We start from the raw sequence: 27,774 nt of genomic DNA, 5'->3' as shown, positions 1-27,774 counted from the left end.
TCTGCCCCCTCCTGTCGACAAGATGTCATTTCAGTCAATCAGCAACTTTCATTTTTATTTCCTCTCCTGCTAAAATTATGGGAAAAAATATATTTTTATCTGCAGCAGTGCAACCTCACTGAGCAGGAAACCCAACCTTTAATTCAATTAATCACAACGTTTTTTCTTTACAAAAAATTTAATTTTAATTTAATCACAGACATTCTAGTTGATTCTGGTTATCAATCAAAAATATATTGAAACAAAATTTAGTTAGTGAATTTTTATGCAGCAAATAAAAACAGGACACGATTCATATGCATATGGATGTATTTTAATAAAAATAATTCTGTCAAAATTAAACAGAGTACAATATTTATCTTTAAACATGTTTCCAATACTTTTTTTTACAATTATCATTTTTCCTTTTTTTATTGTTTTAAAGTTTTTAAAGTCATGCTAAGTAGATAATAACTCATTTCACAATGTTTTTTTCTTTTTTTTCATTTTTAAATTTTTTTACGTTTTTTATATATTTAGGTAAAACTCAAAAGTCTCCCCCCAAGAAATAAAAACAAAATAAAATGAAGGTAGAAGTCATTTGTGCATCGCTCGACTGCATGGCCAGATCAGTTTGAGCATGGAGGGTAGGACAGAGGTCAGAGGTCAAACTGAGGAAGTCATAGTGAACTTCATGCTTTGCTTTTAAATAAAAACAGGAACAGATGAGAGGCTGAAATCACATTTTTGTGTTTTATCACCTACTTGAACATTTAAGGAAGCCTAACATAACGGATTACTTTGGATCTTTGAAGTGAGGTTCTCTAATCTGGATTATTACTGCAGTAAATTCCAAAGATTTTCAAAATTTTGATGGATTAATTGATTTTTCGCTCAACTCCAGAGGAAAGCTAACAGTCTTTGGCTTCAGACTGATGTAAAATTATAGGATTATCACCCTCTGATATCCTCGTTTTTAAAGGCCAGAATCAAAATAACTGCACAGTAATGCTTTAGAAAGAGTTTAGCTATAATCCAGAGAAAAAGCCTGTTGATGCATATTTCACACACACCAAATATTGCATCTAAAAGACATATTTTGTAGTTTTTATTGGAGAAATTTAGACTTTTTGCTGTTTGGTATTCCTTATGAAGCTATAATAGACATGGAGTTTGAAATACCTGAAAATAATTCCTAATTGATTTTATGTTCAACTGATTTTCTACTTGCAGCACAAATGTGTTGAAAATTAGCACAATTTTCGTCAGTGTTTTGGCACCTGTGACAGGAAGTGTTGGGTTGAGAATTTTCTTCACTTTCCAAAGCAATAATAAGATACCAAAAGGTCTGAGACAATGTAAACCACGGGTGTCCAAAGTGTGGCCCATGGGCCATTAGTGACACTTGAAATGATTTTGTCCGGTCCCCTATCACAAGTCAGGAATGGTGAAAATATGGCCGACAAAATACAAAACAATGGATGGATAATTGTCTATTTTTCTTTTAGTAATGCAACTAAAAGAAAGTCTGAAGCTCTTTTTATGCTCTGGATCGTTAATTATATCAAGACTAAAAATCACAACCTAATTTTTGATCTTTCATTTAATGAATTTTGTGGGTTGCCAGAAATTTAAAAAGTTGGGGTCAAACATTGGAAACCATTAATGTAGAACCAACAATTTAACTCATTATAGAAGGTTATCACCCACTAATTTCGCATAATAAAGCTAAAATAATCTTCAAACACGGCGTCCAACTGCATTAACATGTTATTTTGCAAAATCTCAGATCGTTTTAAGTAAGGTACTGACTACTAAAAGCTACTCTGCTCAACCCCACTTCTGAAGATCCAACTAAGCTCAAACTTGAGATGAATTTAAGCTCAAAAATAACTTAAATGAAGAATGTGCAGGTTAATCTGGATTATCTCTTTGCTTTGATTTATTCAAGATGGATTAAAAAATCACAATAAATAAATTTTTGAATCTTTAATTGAATTAATTTTGTGGCACCCCAGTAGTTTAAATTTGCCAATTTTGTGACCCTGAGCAAAAAATGTCGATATTACAAATGTAAACAAAATAATTTATTAAATATAGAGGATTATCACCTGCTAATATAATAAACCTGCTGTATAATAAAGCTAAAATGAGGTACAACAAGGGTCTCCGTTTGCATCAACATTGTTATTTTATCAAATTCAGATTGATTAAGTAAGGTACTGACTGCTAATAGCTACTCCACTGAACGCCACTTCAGGAGATCCAAAAAAGCTCAAACTGGAGGTGAATTTAAACTCACAAACCAACGTAATCTGGATTATCTCTCTGCTTTGTTGACTTTGAAACAGGAAGTGGAGGGAAATCTTGTTAGCGAACGCGCAGAGGAGGAAAACTTTCATCTTATTGCACAGAAATCGAGCCGAACTCTGGAACAAAAGGCTGGTGAAAGAAAGGCTGCGGTTTAATCATCACAAAGTGCACCTTAAAATTACAGGCTTCCCTGTTTGTCACATGATTTCACCTCTTTATTTGAAGCTCTAGCTGCGACTGCAGGAGCACACAGCGGGTCAGAGTGTGGAGGGGGGAAAGCGAAGCCTGCGGTAATGAAACTCGACTTTCCGACGTGCGCACACTGTGCTTGTTAGCCGGCCTTTGATACTGATTTTCTTTATGCTGATAATAGAGTAGGACTCGACCCCGAGGGCAGGTGTCGCAGGTGCAGCGGGGATCGGCGCCGCCACCTGCAACCACCTCTCTGATTGGCCGGCGCGGCGCTTGTTACAGTGAAATTAAGGCTGCGACACCTCTCTGCTCCCGGTTAGTGATCGCCGCCGCAGAGGACCTTCAATTATGTTTTCTGAACACGGCTGATGTTCTTTTTCCTGTTTCTCTGGGAAAGTTTTCAGGAATATTACATTAACTTTAATCAGAAACAACAACCAGGGTTTAATGCTTTCTTATTTCTAACTTGTGGGGAATAATTTCTCCTGCTAACAAGGCGAATGGGAAAGTTTCACAGACTATTTTATTAAACGTCAGAAGTTGAAAAATAACTCAAAATAATAATACAATAAAGCAACTGCTGTGATTTTTTTGAAGAAGACTTAGAAATGTGCCAGGCTTTACTTGAATCTTTGATTGTTATAACTTTTTGAAAAGAAAAAACAAATTTTTAGATATTAAAACGCCATTTTTCCCTCTGCAACGTTGTTTCATTTAACTAAATAATTTACATTTTAAATGTAAAAACGCCGCCGGTATGAGAACTCCAGGGAAAAAGTTATTTTTAGTTCAAATGAGACAAAAACTGAGCGGTTTCACTGCAGTAACTGGATTAAAAAGAAGCAAGGAGGAGGAAGCATCATGCTGCGGGGCCTGGAAATGTTTCAATTATAATTAAAAGAATAATTTTTTATCAAAAAGAGGCTCTAAAAAAATCATGATTGCAAAAAAAAATGTGATTGAGTTTTAATTTGCTTAAAAAGCGTAATTTAGTTATTTATGATGCATTTATTTCTTGTTTTTGATGATTTATTAACATTTTCCGAGATGAAAATGCAACAAAGCAACTGCAGTGATTTTTAAAAACAAGATTTAAAACTTTAAATGTCCAAAAGAAGATTTAGAAAGTAGCCAGACTTTCACTGAATCTTTCAATTTTATAAAAAAAATTTTTTTAAAAACTTTATGGAAAGAAAAATCAATTTCTTCCTCTGCTGGGCTGAGTTAGTATTGGTATTTTCCATAAATTAAAATAAAATAATTTACATTTTACCGCTTCTTACTGCGATAAATGAGACAAAAGGAGGGGGAAGCATCATACTGTGGGGCCTGGAAATGTTTGGGTTATGATTAAAAGAAGAAACTTCATAAAAAAAGAGGCTTAAAAAAACACAACGGCAGAAAAAAACATATTTTTGAGGTTTGAGTTGCTAAAAAAGCTGAAATTAGCTGATTTATTCGTTAATTAAAGCCTGTATGAATAATTAAAGCCTGTATGAATAATTTCGACCCAATGTTAATTAAATTGTTTTACTTTGTTAAATTCATGTTTCTAAACATTATCGCTGTTTGCAGTAAAATCCATTTGAAATAAATCGCTAAAAGCTCATTTTTACGCTGCTCAGCATTTAAAGCTCGTCCGGTTTGGGTTGAATTATTTCTGGTTCTTATGGGTTCTGGTTCTGGTTCAGAAAGATCCGGGAGAACAGAAACAACAAAATCGACGACAGAAATTACAGCAAAAGAAAATAACAATAATAATAACAAAATAAAAAAGGGGGGAATATGACTAGTTTTTCCAGGATGAGCACAACAAACTGACAAAAATACTAAAAAAAAAAAAACTAAAAAAAAAACGGCTAAATAAACTGAATAATAATAATAATAATAATAATATTTAAATAGTGTCACACATTTATTAAATCTGATAATACTAAATTAAATAGGAAGCCTCCTTCCCTTCTCTTCTCTGATCCAATCAGACGCATGCTCGCCTCTTCGTCGCCATGGCAACGACCAGCTGGACATCTCAGTGCTGCTCAGCAGTTACCTGACGACAGACAGATCCAGGTAAAGTACAGGTGAGGTCTGGAGCGGATCCAGGCTGGATTTTCCTGTTTTTATGTTGGTTTGTCTCCAGAGGTTCTGCTCACCTGACCGGGTCGGGGGGGGCGGGGCTAGTGCAAAAAGTTGTCTATCCTGGCGAAGGAGCAGGAACCGGACCGGACCCGGGCCATGAGCTGGACGCACTCGGTGGCTTGGCCCAGCGCCAGCATCAGCGGCGGCTGCTTGGGGAGGTTCTGGGATTCTGGACGGGAAGTTTTGTTTATTAAACGTTTTCTGAGCTGCTACGGTCAGAAACTGAAAATAAGTTAATAAACAGTAGATTTTATTTATTCAATTAATATCTGCTTATTTGATAAATTTATTATTTTTCCTTTTCAGCTTAAAAATGTAACAGTTAAGTTTATTTTTACTATGCATTTTGATTTTGATGGATTTTGTTTTTAAGTTTTAATTTTTCTTTCAAATATTAAAATATTAGAGTAAACAAAAACAAAAAAATATTAGACTGCAAACATAATAGACTGAAAACTAAAATAAAAAACAGTGATGAAAATTTATTTTATTTAATCTTAATTTTTGTGTTTATATCTAAATAACTCAAAATATAACAGAAGTAATAATGAAAGTAATCATTATCATTGATAATATAATGAATAAAAGTGAATAACACAATTATTAATACTATCTTGACTATTACTAAGATTTTTATCATTACTATTATTTTATTAGAACAGTTATATTACAATAATAAAATAATAATAATTATAACAATATATATTATTATTGCTATAACATTAATAATAATAAATATTATGATGTTATTATTATATTAGTAACATTAATAGTATTTCATATTAAATTACTATATGACTAAATAAGATACTTATTACTACTACTTAATATTATTCAGTAACAACAACAACAATAATAATAAAATAATAATAATAATAGTATTACAACTACTACCATCATTAGAGTAATTGTTATTCATAATTCAAATAAAAATAACAATAAATTCATAATATTTCTATAAAAAAACTAAACAAGCACTAACATTACTAATAATTAAAGTATTGGCTCATTTTATTTTCAATTAATTTAATTGAATACAATTTAAGAAAAATAATTTACAAAAGGTCTTTCTTTTTTTTTTGTTCTAATTTTAAAAAAGAAGATCCAATTAAAAGGCACAAGGATAAAAGTTATCTTTACACATTTTATTTAAAATGTTGAGAAATTGTAAAATAAATAAAAGTAAACTCAGAATAATTTTATAAAAAAGAAAAATAAACATTCAGCTGCATCATAACTGGTGATAAAAATCAAACTGGTGTGAATTGAAATTGATTGTTTACCCAGAATGGCGCTGTTGAGAGCGGAGCAGAGCGACTCTCTCTGCGTGGGGTCCAACTGCTGGCCCACCGGGCAGTTCCAGGGGTCCGAGTACGCCAGCAGGCTGAATGCATCCTACACACACACACACACACACGCACGCACACACACACACACACACACACACACACACACACACACACACACACACACACCCACACACACACACACACAGAAAGAGAGGCGATCGATCACAGCGGCTGAATTGGTCTGCAGGTGGCATCAGGCAGATTTATTCAGTTCCATTTCCTCATTAAACCAACGTTTGCCTCCTGTCTCCTGATTGGCTCCTTCAATTAGACCAGCAGCCAATCAGCTCTCATCGTGAAAGATTTTAAAGTCCAATATTTTTTTTCTTTTAGTTGCATTTCCAAACTGTACTTCTAGGAGGAAACTGTCATTTTTTTGTTTATCGGAAGTTTTATTTAATCAAAAAGACTAAAGAAAAATTTTATTAGATTAACTTTATTTATTATTAGAAGTAAATCTGGTGTCGTTTTTATTTATTGGTTGTTTTCTCTCCTTTCCTCTCCATCGTCTGAACCTCAAACATTTTGCTTTCAGAGTACTATATCACTTTATAGCAACAGAGACAGCTCTTTAAGAAATAAAGAAAAATAAATCCTACACCATTTACATATTTCATACAATTTGTTGACAGAATTTGATTAAATTATTCTTTTAACCATAAAAAATATAAAAAGCAATTTTAGTTCATTTTGCAGGATGTAATATGAATTTTTTTTAAATAGACGTTTTCATGTTTTACGTGATTTTATCGTTTTGTTTCAGGGTCAGCAGAGACCCCTAGTGGTGAAAACAAGTCATAACACCACGATGAGACTTGGTTCACTTTGACTCCATTATTCCTGTATGACTGAGCAGTTTATTCTTTATTTAGCTCATTTCATTAATCAACTTGTTTAAAAACCTTCAAAATCACTTCTTTGAGTCCTCAAAAAACATGAAGGGGAAACACTTTTTAACATCTTGTAAAACTAATGTTTTACTGAGACACAGCAGTTTGAGTCATTTGTATATTTAAGTATTTTATTTACACATGGTAACTGATTTTAAATTGTTTTTATTGGCCAAAATTAGTGTGCGTTTCAATTCATTTAGCTACAAATATATTTAAATACATTTACATTTATTTATCCATAGATACATTTACATGCAGACCTGTTAAATAAACCTATAATGTGATTTTACATATATTTATATACGTTTTTGTTATATTCTAGCGAAAGGAAAAGTTAAAGGAAAGCTAAAAGGATGGGACAAGCTAAAAAATCTTTTGTTTTGAAGTTACATATTTGTTTGGCCAAATAAAATATTTAGAAAAGCAAAAAATATTGAATATCATTATTGGGGTATTTAAAAAATATATTGTGATATTATTTTTTTTGGCTGTATCACACTAAGAAGACATGTTCTATTTAACTACAGCCGTTTGTTTCATTTATGTATTTAAGTATTTTTATTTACACTTGGTAACTGATTTATATTTATTTATCCATTTTACCTTTTCTGTGACACACAAAACATATTCTGTTATTTTGTAAATATTTACATGTATTTTTTTTTTATCCTAGCGACTATTTGTGAAGTAAAAAAAATAGACTAATTTTGAAATTACATATTGTCACTTTCCTAAAACATTTTGATGATTTAGGTAAAAAAAAAAAAACACACAAGAAAAAGCAGAAAATGTGGGATATGTGTTGTGATGATATTTTTTTGTCAGTAAAAAAGGTAAAGGTGAGTTCCTGCAGGTGGGTTACCTGTAACATCTTCTTGTGCGTGGTGTTGGTGCCGTAGTCGTGGCACAGCTGTTCGCTGAGCGCCTGCAGCTCCCGTCCGAACTGGATCATCCTCTCTGTGGCCGCCTGGTTCCCCCCACACAGCTGCTTGCTGCTCCTGCGGCCCTCGTCTGCAGGCGACATGCAATGATTTCAGTAATCCGTTCATTTATCAGTTGAATGATAAATGACTCATTCCGATGAATAATCAATCAATCAGATTTAAAACAACAACAAAATAAATAATCGGCACATTCTGCAGATTTTTCATTAGTTTTTTGTATTTTTAATAGATCCTTTTACTTTAGGTTTATTATTTCTACTATAAATCTTGATTTTGATTAACTGCTATTGTTTTTCAGTTTTTATATTTGAATCTATCAAAGAGTGAGGTGACACTACATGGATAAAACCACAAAAGGCAAAATTGTTAGACTTTGCAAATATTACAGTGAAAACAAAACAAAACCAAAAAACAATGACGACAAGTTTCTATCATTTTAACTTGGGTGTTTAAGTTTGAATGATTCAACATATAACAGCAGTATTAAGGGCTTAACAACTGATTTTTTTGTTTGTCTACTCCAGTCAATGATTAATCGATTACTAAATTAGTTGATAATTGTTTAAACCGTTCCAGCCTTGAAGCACTACATATGCCTGCAGCAGAAAACACCCAGGATGCCATGAGGAGGCGTGGTTTGACCTGTGACCCCATTGCAGATGCTGTTGTCGTCGGGCTGCAGGATCTCTTCATGTCGGTACGTGCCGTTCATGATCCGCGCCGACGAGCCGTCCACCACGCCGTTGGTGTAATGCTCCGCCTCGATCTCCATCTCGCTGTCGCTGGCACAAACGCAAACAAATCCGGGGTTAAAACAACCAGTTTGTTAAAGACGACAGGAATTAACTGGAAGACTCATTCCACTAAACCATTTAGAGGCTCTAAGACTCAGTCGAGTAACAAATACCCTGATTATATTCACAAAGCAATGTTTAATTTTGAATGAATATCTATTAAAGGATATTTTTTAAGTCAAGTTTATCTGTGTAGAACAACTTCAGCGATCCAAAGTGTTTTCCATGACAAAAATATGAAACAACAAACAGCAAGGAACATACACTGCAAAAAAGCAAAATCTGACCAAGTAATTTTCCTCTAGTTTCTACTGCAAATCTCTTGGTAAACTTGAAATAAGACAAAACTAACTTAGAAGTAACTTTACAGCAAGAACCAGGAGCTTGTTGAGTCAATAATTCCTTAATATTGATGAAAAAGTTCTAGTTCCACTGGTAGATTATTTCACTTAGAACATGGGAAAAATTGTTATAAGTGAAATAATCTGACAGTGGATCTAACAGTTTTTGCACAAAAGCAGCACAATTATTTGACACCAATTTTGTCTGAGTTGAATAATGTGGGCTTGGCGTTGATGGACATTTTGACCTTTAAACTTTCATTAATATCTTCAAAGGAAAAGCAGCACAAACAAAAAATGTTGCTGTATAAACGCAGCCAAGTTGATTAGCACCAAATTTGTCTGATTTGAAGACCTTTCATGACCTGTGGAAATATTTACTAGTATCTTTAAAATCATAACAAACATTTTTGCTGCATAAATGTAGCACAAATATTTGACAACAATTTTGTTGGATTTGAAGAAGGAACGCCTCGGGATTCCCCCGGAAGAGCTAGAAGAAGTGGCCGGGGAGAGGGAAGTCTGGGCCTCCCTTCTGAAGCTGCTACCCCCGCGACCCGACCCCGGATAAGCAGAAGAAGATGGATGGATGGATGGATGGATGGATGGATGGATGGATGGATGGATGGATGAAGAAGTTGAGACATCAAACAGGTGTGTTCTCCAAGGTTTTCGTTAGGAAAAGATTTTTTAAATATGAACAAAAATCGAAAATCTGACATTTTATGTCCACAGGAGTTTTAAACGTCTTGCTACCTGGTTTCCTGGTTGCTGTTGGCGCTGTGCGGCTGGCTCTTGGTGGAGTCGGAGGAGTTGGACTCAGAGTAGTTTATGGAGGAAGGGGAGGAGGAACTGGATGAGGAGGTGGAGGAGGAGGCGCTCGGGTACTTGATGCTGCTGCCGCCATGAACCTTCGCCTTGTTGGGCGGGGCGACACCGTTACTGCAGGTGGGGCTTTCCGCTCCTGTTGGGATGCAGAAACACACACCTGGTTCTCTCAGCGCCCTGTGAGTGTGTGTGTGAGTGTGTGTGTTTTTGTACCTCCACTGTGGACGTGCGTGCCGCTGGCGGCGTGCCGCGGGCTGAGGTTGGGGGAGCCGGGGTAACTGTCCTGGGATTTTGGGGAGCGAACCGTCAGGCAGCGAACCTCGCTGTCCGTCCCGTTCACCATTTCCACAAACTGCCGACACCTGCAGGGCAGCGTGAACTGGGGTTACTGGTTGTACTGGGATTTTATAAATTGATTTTATTGATTAATCTAAGTTTTGGATGATGAAGATTTAATTTATGAAAAATCGGGGGGGGGTTCACCAATGCACTCCTTGGGTTTCTATAGTTCAGAGTGATGTCAGCACACTCAGGGCAGCCATCTTGTTTTACTGCTTCTTTTATCTGGACTTTGAATTCAGTTCAACGCTACGATGGAATAATAGGAAAACTACTAATACTATGATTTTATTACAAGAATAGAGTCATAGTATAAGAGGAATACAGTCGTATGACAATAAAGTCAAAATAATACGAGAATAAAGCTTTAATCTTATACAAGGGATAATTGCAATAAAAGGAACTTTTGGAAAAGATTTTCTGTCATCTGTAATTTCTTTTTTCAAAAGAAAGTGAATCGAAAAAAAGCGATTAAAATCGGAAATCTGAGATTTTATTTTCCTGCCGTAGCTGCAGCTGGGAGCGGACTTACTTCAACATGAAGAGCAGGTTGGGGTTGCGTTCCAGCAGACCTGGGTAGAGCTGCTGGGTGGCGTCGATGGCTTCGCCGACCCGACCCGCCAGAACCAGCTTCTGTATTCCTGCAGAACAGAGCTGATGTTCACACAGGAACCGAGATGGAGGCTCACGCTGGACGATTCACTCACTCTGCCTGTTCTTTATAGACGTCTGGTCCTCCTGTATCGTGGTCTCTGTGGCTCTGGCAAACGCTGTTGCAGTCGCACAATACCCATGATGCACCAGGTAGCTGGACACCATGCTGAACACAGCAGAGGAAAATACGCTTTGGTTTACAAAACAGAGCACCATTGTCTGCTAACACGAAAACGCTAAACAACCAATAGTCATCGTTGGCTAGCAGTTTTTTGTCCTCCAGCAGGGACATCACATTGAAACACGTCTAAAAAAAACAGGATGAAACTAATTTTAGGTGATTTTCTTACTTCTGCAGGACGGCTTGCCACTCCCCCAGCCGCTCGCCGATCGGGAAGCTGGTGATCATCCCGTGGATCTTTGCCCGCCACTCGCTCATGTAGTCCTCGATGTCGAAGACGAACGGCTGCTGGCCAAAGTTAGCGTCGACGATCTCTCCGGGCGTCTGGAGCCCCACGGTGGGGTACAGGTTGGGCTGGGAGAGATTCAGACAGCAATCAGACTTTATCAGATAAATAAAATAATAAACTGCAAAGAAAGAAAGGAAGATAGAAAGATAGAAAGAATAAAACAAACAAAGAAAGAACAATAATAAGACAGAGAAAGATTGAAAGAGAGCAAAAAAGAGCAAAAGAAGAAAGAAGAATGAATTAAAAAAGAGAGAACCAAAGAGTGAAAGAGAAAAACAGCAAAAGAAGAAAGACAAAGGGTAGAGAAAGAAATAAAAAGCAAAAATAATATAGTGAAAAGAAATAGAATGAAATGAGTGAAGAAAGAAAGTAAAACAACATAAGAATGAAAGAGCAAAAGAAAAAAGCATAAGTTTCTGGTAACAAAAGAAAAAAGAAATTAAGCAAAAGAAAGAGGAAAAAGTCAAAGAGAAAGAGAGCAAGAGTGAAAGAAATTCAAAAGAAATACAGAAAGAAAACAAAAACAAAGGAAAAGTACAAAAGAGGAAAAAGTGAATGAAAAAATGAAAGACCGAAAGAAAAAACAGCAAATAAAAGTACAAGAAAGAGGAGAAAAAAGAGAGAAAGAGTGAAACAAAGAAAGAAACTGAAGGAGTGAAATCCGTATTTCTCCAGCTTTTAGGAATCTTGCATTCATGGATTCTTTATATTAAATTCCTGCAACATCAAACCAGAGAAGAAGAGCCTGGCGGGAGCTGATTGGCTGTGATACTCACAGGAAGGTCCGTGAAGGCAACACCTGCGGGAACAAAGCAGAGGAATCGGTGAGAAACTCGGAAATGGCACCAAGCCGCCGCTGCCGCCGCCGCGCCAAGCGAGCGACAAACCTAGGCTGATGCCGTTCTTGGTGTAGAAGCAGGTGTTGTTGATGAGGTTGACGCAGCAGCCAATCACATCGCCTGTGGTGAACGTCGGCCCGTACGGCTGGCCCGTCCCGGAGGAGCAGAACGAGTGGCCGTCGTCACCGTGGTAACCGTACGAGTGCTTGTCCCATCCTGAAGAAGAGGAGGAAGACGAGGATCAGATTTTACATTTTGGATCCCAACAGCAGGAGGAAGAGGAGGCAGAGGAGGAAGAGGAGTGAGGAGGAAGAGGAGTGAAGAGGAAGAAGAGTGAAGAGGAAGAAGAGTGAAGAGGAGGAGGAGTGAGGAGGAGGAGTGAGGAGGAAGAGGAGTGAAGAGGAAGAAGAGTGAAGAGGAGGAGGAGTGAAGGAAGAGGAGTGAAGAGGAGGAGGAGTGAGGAGGAAGAGGAGTGAGGAGGAAGAAGAGTGAAGAGGAGGAGGAGTGAGAAGGAAGAGGAGTGAAGAGGAGGAGGAGTGAGGAGGAGGAGTGAGAAGGAAGAGGAGTGAGGAGGAGGAGGAGTGAGAAGGAAGAGGAGTGAGGAGGAGGAGGAGTGAGAAGGAGGAGGAGTGAGGAGGAGGAGTGAGAAGGAAGAGGAGTGAGGAGGAGGAGGAGTGAGGAGGAGGAGGAGTGAGGAGGAGGAGGAGTGAGGAGGAGGAGGAGTGAGAAGGAAGAGGAGTGAGGAGGAGGAGGAGTGAGGAGGAGGAGGAGTGAGGAGGAGGAGGAGTGAGGAGGAGGAGGAGTGAGGAGGCGGTTACTCATCAACCCAGATTTTTATCAAAATTTCACACAAACTCTCTCTACCAGCCTGCAGTTCACTGGATGGCCAGCAGGGGGGCGGAAAAAAAACTGGTGTCGCTGCTGACAGGAATAACATGAACCAGAACCAGAGCCAGAACTAAAAACCAGAACCAGAAAAAAGAACCATGAACCAGAACCAGAACCATGAACCAGAACCAGAACCAATTGATTTTTCACTCTTGTTCTTTTTTGCTCTCCTTTTTGCCCTTTTGCTGGTGATTTTTTCACGTTTTTTCTTTTTCTCCCATTCTTACTCTTTTCACTCTTTTCTAAAAAAAATTTCAGCTTTTTGTTTCTTTCCTTAGATCTTTTTTTATTCCTTTTGATCTCTCTTCTTTTGATCTCTTTTTTTAATACCATTTTTTATCTATTTTTTGCTCTTGTTCTTTTCCACTCTTTCTGTTCTTTTGGCTCTGTTTTTTTTTTATCTTTCTTTACTTAAAATTTAGATTTTTATGTGTTGAATGATAAATATTGTATAAAATATCTGTTCAAGGGTTGAATAAGGGAAAGTTTCGTGGAAGGATAGATGCTGTTTGGAAAGAGTGAGTATTAACAGTTTTGTGCCCAAGATTAAAAAAGATGCAACTGAATTATGTCCTATTTGTCAGAAAATAGAAACAACTTTTCATTTGTTTCTTGAATGTAAGCGACTTTCATCATTGTTTATTTTGTTTGATGATTTTTAAAATTGTGGACTGAAGAGGCTTTTATATTTGATGCAGTCTAGACAAAAAAAGAATCTGCAAAGTGGAAATTGTTAAATTTTATGATATGAAAGCAAAATCTTTTCTTCAAATAAGCAGAAAAAGTAAGATAAACAATGTTTCCGGGGGAGAAGTTGACACAGTGTTCACTTTGATGATTAAAAATAGAGTAAAAGCTGAATTTCTGTCTTTTCAGTGAATAACCTGAGAGTTTTTCTCTCTGCTGTGTTTCTATGTGTTCTGTGGTTTGTGTAGTTTTAAACTCTGTTTATGTTCAAGTTTATTAGGGTGTAAAATATTGATATCTTAATTAATGCTCGACATGATTAATCGGATTAATCGTGGTGAATCAATTATTGAAATAAAAGTCAACTGATTTAGTAATTGATTAATTGTTAACTGAAGACGGAAATAAAAGTCACTTGCTGAAAATTAAGCCAGAACTATTAAATGCAAAAAATATAAGTTTTGCATTTAAGATAAAATAATAACCTTTTTCTGTCAATATGTTTGGCATTTTTATATTCACCTTGTTCAAATTAATCATAAGAATAATCAATTAATGAATTACTAAAATAATCGTTATTTTCCCTAGTAATAATGCATGTTCAATAAAAAATAAAGTGTTGGGGGTTTTTTATTTTTGCTTTAACTTGAAAATAAGACGCAATAAAATGTTTAATTTTTTAAGAAATCAGTTTATTTATTTCCATTTTTTTATCTATTCCTATTTTTGTACAAAAAAGGCTTAAGAAGTTTAATGAATAATCTACAGAAATTTTTATGCGATTAATCGATAACTTGTCAAAATGAATGATTAATCGAAATGCATGCTTGAAAAATAAGTGTTAAAAGTCTTTCTTTCTCCCTTTCTTTGTTTTGAATCAAAAATCGATTTTGAATTGAATTGTTGAGCCACAAATCAGAACTGAAAGATAGTAAAATATTCCCACAATTATGAAAAATGCTGCATTTTTAAAGTACCAAGAATAATTAGACTTAGACTTGTACTTAATTGATGGCTGAATGAATAAATAATACCAACACACATCTCCACCTGAAATTAAACTTTTTTAGTTAAACCAGAAAGTTATTTTCATCCAGAGTAGTCTGATGAAACACTCAGACTGGTTCGTTGTTGTCGGGACAAGCGGGTCTGATTTCTGCGCAGCACGAGGAAACTATTCGGTCTGCCAACACATCAGGCTCCCCTCTCTGCGTAAAGTTTGGCTCCAAATCGAGTTTTGCAGGAATTCTCCTTCCTCCTGAGCGAACTCGAGCTCAAAGCCATCGGCGGAGCGGTCGGCGCTCCACCTCAGCTGCTGTGGGCACGTTGTTGACAAAAAGCGAAGCAGGGTTAGGGAAAGTAGGTCACTGGACAGGGCAGATTTTAGCTGCATACTTGAATATGTGCAAATATGAACCTGTGAAAATGCAGTGAAGTTTTAACCTGTTTGTGTTCACATCCCCATTGTGCAGCGGTGTTTTCCTTTAAGCTTCGGTACATATTGTCCTTCGTCTCCCCATGTGTGTCCTTATGTGAATACACCACTGTCTCTCTCTCTCTCTCTGTGTGTGTGTGTGTGTGTGAGGTATTAGATTAATCTGCTGACAGGGATATTGCCTCTAAAGCCAGGCTCACTGCTCCAACATGCTAATGAAATGGGCAGGCCTCCACAGCAGCATCACACACAGAGGTCAGCGGTGGGAAACAAACGGCAGTCGTAGATCAAACCGATCAGATTTATTAGATGGACATTTTTCCCCTCAGATGTTTTATGTCGTTGTTTATGATGCGTTTAATAAAATCAACTGCGTGGAAGAAGAAACTAAGCAAATCTAGTTTTTTTCTTCTAGAGTTTGGCACCTCTTGTTGAGTCAGTTTGATAAATGAAGCACATTTCTCATAATCATTATTTTGTAGTAAATTTAATTGTCTTTAATTATATTATAATTATTTGATTAATTTTGTCCCTTTTGGGCCTAAATACATATTTCATCACTGTGAAATAATTTTATCTGTCAAACTGAAACATAAAAGTCAAGGGCCGGGGCCAAAACTGGATCCGCTGAACTCCAGTTAGTTTCAATTCTCTGAAAATCATGCTTAAATAAATTATTGAACTAATTGAATGCTTATTTATCTTATGGTACATTCAATTAATGATTTAATTATGTAGTTGGTTAATTTGATCCCTTTTGACCTCCATAACTGCAGCGTCACCAGGAAATAATTTAATTTGTAAAATCCACCAATCACAGTCGAGGGGCGGGGCTAACATTGATCTGCTGAACTCCACTAGTTTAGCCTCAATTCTTTGAAAATCATGTCTAAATAAATTATTTAAGCATTTATTTATTTCATGGTACATTTAATTAATTAATGATTTTGTAAAAATATATCAAGTGTTGTCCCTTTTGGCCTTCCATACATGTAGCTCTCAAACTCATAAAGTCAAAGGACGGGGCTTACACTGATCTTCAAGCTTTAAAAATCCTGCTTACATAAATTATTTAAACATTTAACTAAACATTTATTTCATGGTGCATTTAATTAACAATTTAATAATATATTTATTTAATTTGGTCCCTTTCTGACTTTACTGATTTTACCAAACTAATTTATTTGACTGGCCGGTTGCTCACATTTGGGCCTTAAAGTCATTTCTACCAAAAGTAAAATTTTCCAAGCAGTTAGAGGAAAAGTTTGTGTATAATCAGACCGGTATGAAGTCACACTGGAGTCCACATCATCCATGTGACCTCTGCTGATGGTGACTTGCCCTGACATGTTCTCTCCGTTGCTGTTAGACCACTTTATCCACCGCTGACGTCTAATTTTTAGAGTCATCCAGAATTTGATCTTCTCAGTGTTTTTTTTTCTTTTTTATACATTTTATAGGCTCTGCTACCTCTCTGGAGAAAACAGCTTTATTTTAGCTCAAAACCTTCCCAGAGTTCGCCACAAGTCTGGGCTACAATGCTCAATTGTAATCTGAGCTGATGAAGTCACAGCCCAATAAGTAATTAAAAGATTTCAGGGACAAACTCTGTTTGTAATTATGGCGTAATGTGAGGGAGCAGAAAGGAACAAAAGCAGAGGATGTTTTTCTTGCCAAAGTGGCTGAAATCCTGGCTCAGACCCAGAGAGCCCATAATATGCTGAGACAATGAGATTATGAAATCATGCAGCAAGTTTGTGGAACATAACCTTCGGGTTTATCTTTCATCAATACATTTGTTCTAACTAGGCCTGTTATGATAATAAATTTTGTTGGACGATAAATTGTCCCAGAAGTTATTGCAATAAACAATAATATTGTCTTTTTGAGACCATTTTCAAGTAATATAGTGGTATAATAATGCAAGAAGACATTAAACTTTATATTCTAACAAACATTTCCCACTGGAACTTCAAGACATTTTAAATATCCAAAACAAATAAACAAAACAACAGAAACAACAAATAAAACTAGTAATGAAGTCTATGGAAACAAAATTATCCTTCAAAATAAGGACCGAAGACTTTTATCATCCAGTTTTGGTAGAAAAAGAGAAAGAAAAAACAATAAATCATGCAAATGGAAATTTTTGAGTTCATTTTAATTTTTCATGCAATTAATTGATTTATTGCTTATTGTGACAGGCCTAGTGATCATAATTCAGGAGTTACTCACCAGGCAGTCTGTTCATGTTGACTCCCTGTGCAGACAGACCGATGCCCATGTACCTGAAAACAGGAAGAGAGATTTTACTAATTCATCAGCGTACAGACCCAGAGCAGCTTGTTCCTGCCGCATTTTAACCGGGAAACATTTCAGAAAAGATTCAGCAGGAACGTTGAGCAGTGACGTCTTTGGACTGCTCGTATTTGCTGCCTCCATGAGAAACAACGAACATGAAAAGTGACGGCGTTCGCAGCGGAGACACCTTTAAAAGCGTCTGTTGGCGTTCTCACAGCAGGACCTGGGGAAAGCTCTTTGCTCAGTGAAACCAGCCACAGACTGCGTTGCATCTGGCACACTCTGAGGTCATCACTTCCTGACATAAATATCTGCATGAAGACGAAGGTTTGTTCTGCAACTGAGTCAATGAATCTGCAGAACCAAAGGAGGGTGGAGGATGACTTCAGATAAACTCAGAAAGTCAAAATCCATGTTGTGGTAAATTCAACAATCTGTACACAGAATATTAGCTCTGTGATGACTTCTTATTTAACACAAGCAGCTGTGGAAGCAGTTTTTTTATTACAGATAAAGTAATAATACCATGAAAATAAAATCTAAATATTTGTAGAATAAAAGTAGAATGTTACCAGCGATAATATTTAATTTACAGGTAACAGGTTTTTTGTGTCAGAGGTATCATAAAATTACTACTTTATTCTCCTAATATTATGACGATTATCCTCATATTGTTACTACTTTATTCTCATAATGCTACTTTTATGTCACATTAGAAGCTTAACCCCCTAACCCTTCTTTTATTGTACAACTTTTTCCTTGTATTATTAAGACTTTATTCATGTAATAACACTTTTTCATATTAATAGGACTTTATTCATATAATATTATGAATTTATTCTCATAATTTATTTATTTTTAATAATAAATTAGGGCCAGCTTTTAGCCTGGCCCTAATACTCTGTTGTAGGGGGGCAATATAGCTGCTGCCCAAAAAACACATGAATGACGATGATTGAAGAACCTGAATAACAGAATAAACAAATATGTAGGTCGTTCAACTCATATGCCAATTTATTCAATAATTTAGAAACAAAAATAGTTTTTAAATGTTACAAAATACTTATTTTGTTGATTAAAATGTTAATTAATTACATACACAGCATTAAACTCGAGTACAAATTTAATTGCATCCCATCGGTCTTTAACTTTAAAAACTGAAAACAGGAATTCAAGGGGAGAAAATGTCTGACTATACAAACATAGGGAATAAACATGGTTTAAAAACAAATATACTGTTTCATTCTGTACTGATCATCACTATTTGAACAGTTCAGAGAGATAAGGATTATTTTTACAAAAAGGCAACAGTTTTTCCTTTTTGGAAAGAGCAACAGGCCTAAAACCCACAAATATTAAATATTTCATTATGTGTCTGCAGCGTAGACCGGCCTCCTGCCCAGCTGACCCAGATGTGCGTTGTTCTCCGTACATAACTGGGTCAGCCTCCACATTATGATGATTCTGGTTCTGTTGGGAAGAAGCTTTGGATTTTTAGTTAACATGGACTCTCCAGTGACAGATTTGTCCTGTCGGATTTGATGAGGAAGAGATTACGGCTAAATCTGCCAACTTTTGGGTTGTCCTATTTTCGCTTCAACTGTAGATGATGTAAAGGTTAAATTTCTGCTAAAACGACAAGCAGAGACAATGAACCCACCAAACTGCAGGGACTGGCTTTTGTTATTGTTGCTGCTGTTTTAAAGCTGGAAAAGAAATATGGTGGATAGCTACGGCTAGACTAAGATCTTTTTTTTTAAATTACGAGAATAAAGCCGTACATTTTTTTCTCGTATTACAACTTTTTTCTCATATTACTACAATTTTTTATCGTTTTATTGTGACTTTTTTTTTCTCTTAGTATGACCACTTTTTCTCTTATGACAATTTCTTTCTCGCATTGTTATGACTTGTATCTTCTAATATGAGTTTATTCTCGTCATATTTTGCCTTTTTTTCATACCATTACGACTTTATTCTCGTATTATTTCAACTTTACTCTGGTATTATGAGTTTATTCAAGTGTTGTAATTTAATTCTCATATTATTTTGACTTACTATTTCATGACTTTATTCTCGTAACATTATGACTTTATTCTTGCACAACTTTTTTCTTGCAATACTATTACTTTTTCTCATAATATTATAACCTTATTCTCTTAATTTAATTATTTTCTTAATGTGGCCCTAATATTCTTTCATAAAAAAATTATTGGAGGACACATTTGTGAACACTCAGTCATCACAGTATCAGCAGTGAAAAAAGCAGAGTTGAAGTGTAAAAACTAAAGATGCACCGATCTAAAAATTCAGGCTGATATCAATGTCCAATGATATTTACTAATACTGATATTTTAATAACGTTTGGATAACCATAAATAAATCACCACAACGCTGTGATTGCTTCTCTCACCGTCACATGACCAAGCTCCTCCCTTATCCTGCCTTTGATTAAAACCAGCTGTAGCATTGATTAATATACTCATCAATATATCAGATAAAGTGAAGACGACCACCGTCTTTATTTGATCTGTAAAAAAATTCCTCCACAACAGGAACCATCCAGTGGTAACTCAGAACAGAAGTTTGTTTGTTTCTGCTTACCCGTCTCGACCTTTACTGACAATCTTCACTTCGAAGTAGTAAATCCCGCAGGCGGCAGGGATCGGGTGAGTGGCTCGCACTGACGCTGCATCCTTATGGTTCTTTCCATGGCCTGCAAAACACAAAAACAATTATTAGCAATACGCAGAAACACTTTTTGGAAGGCAAAAAAATATGATTATTCACAATGAAATCAATAAGCAGGGGAAAAATAAGTATCATTCTGTTTATATAAAAATGTTCCACCTTAGCTTTAATCATGATGCTTCCATTTACACCTGATCTAAAGCTGACACTCAGGCATGATGTTTTTCTTATCGTTTTTCAGGACTTCCACAACAACTAATCAAGATAAACAAATTATTATAATAAAGTCTGGCTCAATTGAAGGAACAAATAATTAAACAAGGAATAACTACAAGTTTTGTGTCAATGGGTTAAAAGGAAATAATTTACACTGTAAAAATTATTTTAAATAATGTAAAAAAGCATTAATGAGTCAACAGTTTAATATGCAAATAATCAAAACATTTTAAACTGTAAATGTGTCAAATCTTTTCAAACCAGACTGCCTGTTCCATGACCTCTTAAACTAAAGTGTGTTATTAGAACATGCCTGTGCATGTGAGTAGCATGCCCAGGCATGTTCGCATGGTGTGTTAGCCGATGAATGTTCAATCCTATATTTGCACCAATATCCATCTGGTCTATTTATAGGACGCCGACACATCTTGTCGCAGCAGCTCGGATGAAACAAAATGGCAAAGTTTGTTTTTTAAAATTCAGATGCTGGAAAACATGATGAGGAGTCAAACTGTGAAATAATGAGCTTCCTCTCTGCTACCAGAGCCCATTATGTTGGAGAAATAACTACAACAAACAACTCTAGGTGCATCAGAAACGTCCGCTCTTTCACCAAAGGTCAGAGTTCAAGAGGTTAAACTCTGAAACAACATCATGCTTACTAGAATATCTGTGTTCGCGCCTGAGGTTCTATCTTTGGCTACCAGCTGGGTGAAAGAGCAAAATCTATCAGCTCAATAAGAAAAAGTACAACATGATGGAGTGTTGCCCTCTGCCTGAGCAGCAGAGGAGCGAATAACGTCCTCATGAAGGCATCAGAGGAGACATTTACAAAGTGACAGAAAATATAACCCTGATATGGACGGGAACATAAAAATCACACAAGGTTGCGTTTAAAGTTTTAAGCTGGTCCTATTTGTTTTAGCTGACTCCATGAACAACACCAAAATATATCCCAGTTTGATAGAAAGAAAATATGATTTTAGGTCCAACCAGGTGATTCCCATAGAGGAGGGGTGTCCAAACTTTTTGCCATGGAGGAAATAATGCAGTGGTGGGAGCTCTTAACTAAAAAGCTAGTTGCACTAAGCCTAACAAACTAATCAAACATCAGATCTGATAACGCTAAAGTGTGATACCAACATGGTGCTTAGCAGAAGCTAATGCTAACACGCTAAATTCAACCATGTTCTTACCCTCCATCTGTCAATGACATAACATGTTACAGCATAATATATCACCCTCAACAGGGTAAACTTGCCATTTCTCTCCAAGAAGACAATTATTGGTCAGCTATTAATGTGCAGAATTATAATGCAACTAAATGGAAAATAGAACAACTGTCATTTTACTTGTTTATTTTATCTCTTAAAGTGAGAATAACATCCTAACAACTTTTCACAGATTCCCAGATTGTTGAGAAGGGTGAACTGTTCTCCTTTTGCGGACATTGTGTGAATCAGCCAGCGGATCTAGACATCATGTAATGGATGGATGTGAGGAGTTAAATAGTTGCAGTCTAGAAAGAAAAACTGGGTTAGCAGAGGCTAAATTTCACTCATGTGTTCTTGCTTGAACCCATCATCATGTGAACCAAACCATAGATCATCAGCGTCAGTACCAGGGATGTTCAGACGCTCCAGGATAACTTCCCACTATGTTCATCTCATCTTTATCTTGTTTAATGGGTTTTGAGCTCTGGGGACCCACTAAGTTACTAGGCCAAGTTAAAAAAAAAGCTGCATTAGGGTGATGATGCTCAATGCTGTAAATACGCAGCAGCAGATTGCAACACAACTGCTGCCACAAGCTTTTTTCCAACCCCTACTGACTGCTGCAACCTGCAGCAATCTGCCAACTCTCATTTCATCCCTGATACAGTAGGTCAACAGAATGAAACATAAGAAGGGAAGATTTTATGAGGCGTTTGTGGTTCTTGGCTGTGTAATTTTTGCATGTATCATGAAATCAGAATAATATCTTAACCGAAAGAGATGAACCACAATTCCTGCGTAATTATTTATTTATCTGTTTGAAGGAGCATTTCTGTCTGAAGTTATCAATCATCAATCAGCTCTCTTAAGTTCCAGTGCTGAGTTCCGGACTTTGACTGGGCCATTGCAACACCTTTATTGGTTGATTGGATGCCATGTTTGGGACAACGTATCTGCAAGTTTTATAAAGTCAAAATTGAGACATGTTCATATCGTTCATCTATAGTGCCAAGTTTAAAGGGTTTTATTTTTTACCCAGAATGCACCATGTTGGATTGGCAAGGGAAGTGAACCAGTGGCAACAGATTTGCATTTACTCATGGCACAAGCAAGAAAGCTAGCTCGCTAGCTAGCTTGCAACAGTGAATTAGCAGCTAATTAGCGCTAGCCTCAACCGCCTTGACTATGACTCAAACTGACAGAAAAGTCCCATGACACAAAAACAAAATATATGTACAGGAATACGACATCAAGTAGTCCTGCCGCAACACAACGGCCTGAAATTTGGGTCTGAACATTCAGAGACACATAAAGACAGTTACAAAGTCGGCCTTCTATCACCTGAAGAACATTTCCAGAATTAAAAGACTGTTGCAGTGATTACTGAAACAGTGTCTTGACAGGTCTGCCTAAAACGTTAGACAGCTTCAGCTGAACCAGAACGCTGCTGCTCAGAGAATAAACTTTGAAATTCTTCTGTTAGTTTATAAATCACTGAGTGGCTAAGCACCGACATACAGTAAAGGTCTGTTTTATGTTATAATTACTGGTTTTTAAGACATCGTTATGTCCTCTTGACTTTCCACTGAACATGAATGCTTGTGCACAGTGAGTCTAGGTAGAGAGTTTGTGTGGCCTTGAAGGGAGAAAATTGGCACACCGGTCAAAATAGCATCCAAACCACCAGGGTGAGGTAACAGAGCAGGAGCTGGAGGAACCAGGCGGAGAAAAAATATCCTGCACAGTCCAGAAAAAGACTCATTTATGTGTCATCCATTAACAAATGTGCAGTGTCACCTAATCTCTACACTCCTCGCAGACAAAAAGACTCAATGGCCTACATACGCCCAACATGAAGTGGCATGATTTATCTTTACCCACAGATCCCTTTGATATGTGCACATACTTCAGGACACATTATATTCTATAAAAATACACGGTGATGCACCACAATCTATTCAGTTAATCAGCAGTGGGCCCATTAATTATTCATTAATTGATCAGAGGGTTCTATCGGGCCATCTGCCAGGGAAATTCTTCATTTCAACAGCTGATATTTCTCAGAAAAGCTTTTGGAAGCAGGTTAGATATATATTCTCTTGACCTCTACAAAGAGCAACCAGGATCAACAGAACTGACTGAAGCTGTACATCAGGATTAGTTTTTATTGATACAAAAAAGAAATTATATAAATATTTGTTCTCACTAAGCTACAAAATCTTATAGTCAGTCTATATTTTACAATAAGGACTAAAATTATAATTTTTTTAAAATACATCCACAGACTAAACAAATTGATGCCTCAGAAGGAATGGCCTGATTTGGGCAATGGAATATATAAATGACTGAATTTAAGCAAACTAAAGTTAGTTTACGTAGAAAGTCTGCTTTGTTTGGGTTGGTGTGAATGTGTGACCGAACCAAAACAGTAAACTCTGGTCGGTCTACAAACCTCAGTCTCAGGTCGGTTGATGTGAACTCTGGTGCGGTTCGAATATATATCTGAACGCCAAGTGGACGAGGGACCGCTCCAAAAACAGGAAGTGGACTACAGCACAGGGCATTCTGGGTAAATACGACCAAAACAAACACGCTAGCCTAGCGCTAACAGGAGAAATGGCTTGTGGTCTTTTACCAAAGACAAAAGAGAAAAACTACACCGCTAAAATCTCACATTTGCATTTGCTGAAGAAGGAAGTTGTGCTCAATGTTTTTGTGTCTTTTCCTTCAGTGATTCTTGGTGCAGCGCCCCCACAGGCAAGGAGGGGAACAGGGTTTTAAAAGGGTTTGGTTTGTTTGACACAATGCAGTGTGAAAGAAAACTGCAACAGCTTAAAATCTAACAAATGTTGCAACCAAACCGGAGCTTTTGAGTTATTTTGACTCTCTACCTCAAAAAATCCACTAGAAATTATTAAATATTTTTCAACCTGACATATTAGCTCAAGAAATGCACAAAATAAGCACAATTTGTACACGTAGCTATATATTCTTATGCAACTAAATTCAAGTATGTTATGATCTACTGTGTTTTTCTTAAATGCAACTATTTTGTTTTTACAATTTTTGCCACTTGCTGCTGTATTTTGATTTGCTGGTTGTGACTGGATCTTTTTCAACCTGATTGGATGAAAACAATGTCTCTGTGATTGGCTGATGGTAGGATTTATTTAAATACCTTTCCAGGTTGTGAACATAGATGTTGTCAGCCATGATTTAACTGTGATAAATCACAGTTTTGGGTGACAGATCATTGCCAACACCAAAGCTCAATTACTGATAGCTCTCAGAATCAAATAGATTCTCTTTAATATACTTTCTCTGACAACATAAAGCAGGCTAAGACCAGAAAAGCCATCAAATTACATGTAGAAAGATTGGAACCTGAGAAATATTTGTAAAAATTTTTTTTTACATTTTTTGAGATATTTAAAAAATATACTTTTTTTTAAAGAACTAGGAAAAGTTCAAAATTATTGTTTTGTTTTTTTAAATTGGAACTGGAAAACAGGAAGATTTGACACTGAAAACTAATTTCTAAATTGAAAAAAAAAGATTTCAAGCTTGAAAAGAAAAAAGTTCAAAACCATTTTTAAATTTCATACAATTTCAGCCCTGTTTGTATGCATTGGGCCCTCAGACCACAGGGTGTTGTGGAATTACAGCAAAATATTCCTGATTGAATATTGAGAGCCTTTTCAAGACATTTCCAGTTCCCACTAGCTGCATTTCAACTAACTGTAAAATTGCACAAACTGGAACAACAAAAATAAATTTGCTCAATGGAACCACGTCAATTTTGAAAAACTACAAGTTTTTATACATTCTGGTAGGATGAGGTGGTTTTTCCGGTTGTATCAAAATGGACGCATTTCACAAAACTGCAATGGAAACACTGTCTCATCACACGAATCATGTGATCATCAACCGGATGTTACTACTGGTGGAAAAGATGAAAAAGACGACAGGAAGTGGTAGGAAGATGATGTTAAAAAACACAACTTCCTTATGTTTTTTAATGAGTTATTGAGTGAACAAACATATTCACATGTGATTTTAATTACGTTTCTCATTTAACTTAAACACAGGAATTGCGAAATTGTGTTTTTTCAATATTAGTAGACTATCGACAAAGTTTTGTGCACAGCAAACAAGCCCAGAAGTTTGAACACTGAAAAATATGAAACTATATATATATATATATTCATTTTTTCCCCAGACTTAATGGCCTCAATTTAGCTCCATCCATGCAAAAGGCAGTATTGGAGGAACTTTTTCAAAGTACTGTAAGCATGTTGACAAAAAAGTACATCCCTTTTCATTCAAAGGGGACAGAATACAGACATCATCTTGTTATAATTTAGGATACATATGACAGCTTGTGGAGACCTGTGACGGGTTTTCTGGACCGTTTAGTCTGTGTTATTGTTAAAAATGCCAGACTGCTGTCCATACACCAGATTTATGACATGATCGGTACACTTGGCCTGGTGTGCTGCGCAGAGGCCTCCTCTCTGCCACAGTTGGAGGCTGTTTTCATGGAGCAGCAAAGCTTTATTCCAGGCCAAGACTTCTGGAAAACACTTCCAGAACGAAATCACGCGAGAAAACGCAACAATGCCATTATCTTTAATGTTTATTTAACGGCTTTGTTTGTTTAAAACCCAAGCAGCTCTGAGCCGCATTGTTAGAGCCTGACAACAAGTTTGGCTTGTTTCCATCCTGTAGCTGCTCTGTTTTCAGAGGAATAACACCCAGAAAGAACAGGCAGGGGCTGTGTTAGCCACAGGGCTGCTACACCACTGCACTAACAGGCTGCTTTGTGCTAGCATTTGTTATGCTTCTGTAAGAGTGACTCCTCACAGTGAGATGGCCAGCCAGTTTCCAGCAGTGGGAACGGTAAATAAACAAAGAATGACGTGGTACTGAGTGTTAATTTCATCTGGTTGCTCATAAAACCAACTGTCAGGGTTAGCGAGTTCGCTGTCACCCGTTTGGGAATTCCTGTGCTCGTTTGAGTAACAAAGCAAGGACAGAAGAGGCAGCTCAGGCTAGATTTACCAGGACTACACACACACATATATATAGAGTCACCATAATCGCATACAGTGAGTGTGTGTGTGTGTGTGTGTGTGTGTGTGTGTGTGTGTGTGTGTGTGTGTGTGTGTGTGTGTGTGTGTGTGTGTGTGTGTGTGTGTGTGTGTGTTTCTGAGCCCCCTCCGCAACAACACAGTGACCGATTACAGCTGAGACCTCTCTCCGCTGTAACTGTCAGACCCATCCGGGATGAGGCAGCCCTCTAACCTTTGTAGTGGACCCGCAGGTTGTTCTGTGACAGCCCGATGTAGCTGTATTTATCCTTGGGGCTCCAGGATCGGGGTAAAGGGGTCTCTTCCTCGTTCACAGCCGGGTAGAGCCGCTTCAGCCGCTCGTTCAGCTCCTGTTCCTGCTGGTAGCTAAAAGCTGGTTCTCCCAACGGCAGGCTCCCTGCGCCGAGTTCGGCCATGTTTTTTTTCTTCTTGGCCTCCGGTTGGCGTCCTATTCTCGGTCTGTTTCCAGCCAGAGACCCGTGTCAGTCCGCTTGAGCTGTGGGCTGATAGTGAGAGGGACTGTAGGGAGAAAATAGCAGCGGTGCGACATCCCCGGATAAGCAGAATGTACTGAATGTGCTGAAGCTACGCACTATGGGTAATGTAGTTCAGCTCGAGGTTTATTTTATTGTTGCGACGTCTAGAAAGGACTACAAAGTTCCGCTAGTGTGGCTGTGATTCAGGACCTTCCACTAAGCATGCTAGGAAATGTAGTTTTAATTTAAATAATAATAATTATAATTATAATAATAATAATTATAATAATTATAATAATTATAATTATAATAACTATTATTATTATTATTATTTTATTAATACTGTTGTGGTTATTATTGTCCACTTAGAACTACAGGTTTTTTTAAGTGGCATAATAATAATAATATTAATAATTTTATTGATATTGCTACTACTAATAATAATAATAAGGAGAAGAAGTAGGCAAAAATTGCATTCACGTAAGAGTACTAGTACTTCAACATATTTTTACTTAAGAAAAAGTAAGTCATAGCCATTCAAGAAATTACTCAAGCAAGAGTAAAAAAATATTTGGTAAAACTACTCAGAACATTTATTTTTAAAAATAACGTCATCAGACAGACAAAAGGCACAAAGTTATGAGAAAGTCAAAAAGGTACAGAAAACACAATGAGTTTTTGCATCTACATTTGTTATTTCAT

The 27,774-nt window shown here is 36.7% G+C and overlaps 1 protein-coding gene across 1 annotated transcript; it reads right to left on the bottom strand.

The window, feature by feature from the left end:
- Positions 1-291: 291 nt before the first annotated feature.
- Positions 292-27,174, bottom strand: ranbp10 (RAN binding protein 10). Its single transcript, XM_023350671.1, has 15 exons — positions 26,811-27,174; positions 19,990-20,101; positions 17,320-17,372; positions 12,123-12,290; positions 12,012-12,034; positions 11,116-11,300; positions 10,819-10,931; positions 10,644-10,752; positions 9,986-10,134; positions 9,701-9,908; positions 8,452-8,591; positions 7,728-7,876; positions 5,907-6,018; positions 4,638-4,792; positions 292-4,534 (listed from the first exon to the last, which is right to left on the bottom strand). The coding sequence occupies exons 1-14, from the start codon at positions 27,010-27,012 to the stop codon at positions 4,662-4,664; spliced, it is 1,854 nt and encodes a 617-aa protein (XP_023206439.1). The 5' UTR covers positions 27,013-27,174; the 3' UTR covers positions 292-4,534; positions 4,638-4,661.
- Positions 27,175-27,774: the final 600 nt, after the last annotated feature.

Source organism: Xiphophorus maculatus, chromosome 2, assembly GCF_002775205.1.
Source record: "Xiphophorus maculatus strain JP 163 A chromosome 2, X_maculatus-5.0-male, whole genome shotgun sequence".
Classification (NCBI taxonomy): domain Eukaryota; kingdom Metazoa; phylum Chordata; class Actinopteri; order Cyprinodontiformes; family Poeciliidae; genus Xiphophorus; species Xiphophorus maculatus.
Note: the sequence above shows the minus strand (reverse complement) of the source record. Positions and strands in the feature narration are given on the sequence as shown.

What these genes read in the sequence shown, in the direction of transcription:
- ranbp10 (XM_023350671.1), bottom strand. Translation starts at nt 27,012, where the DNA reads ATGGCCGAACTCGGCGCAGGGAGCCTGCCGTTGGGAGAACCAGCTTTT. An exon ending in GTCAGTAAAGGTCGAGACGG is followed by an intron (nt 17,373 to 19,989) that starts GTAAGCAGAAAC and finishes TCCTGTTTTCAG; the next exon opens with GTACATGGGCATCGGTCTGT. An exon ending in TCTCAACAGCGCCATTCTGG is followed by an intron (nt 4,793 to 5,906) that starts GTAAACAATCAA and finishes CTTCCCGTCCAG; the next exon opens with AATCCCAGAACCTCCCCAAG.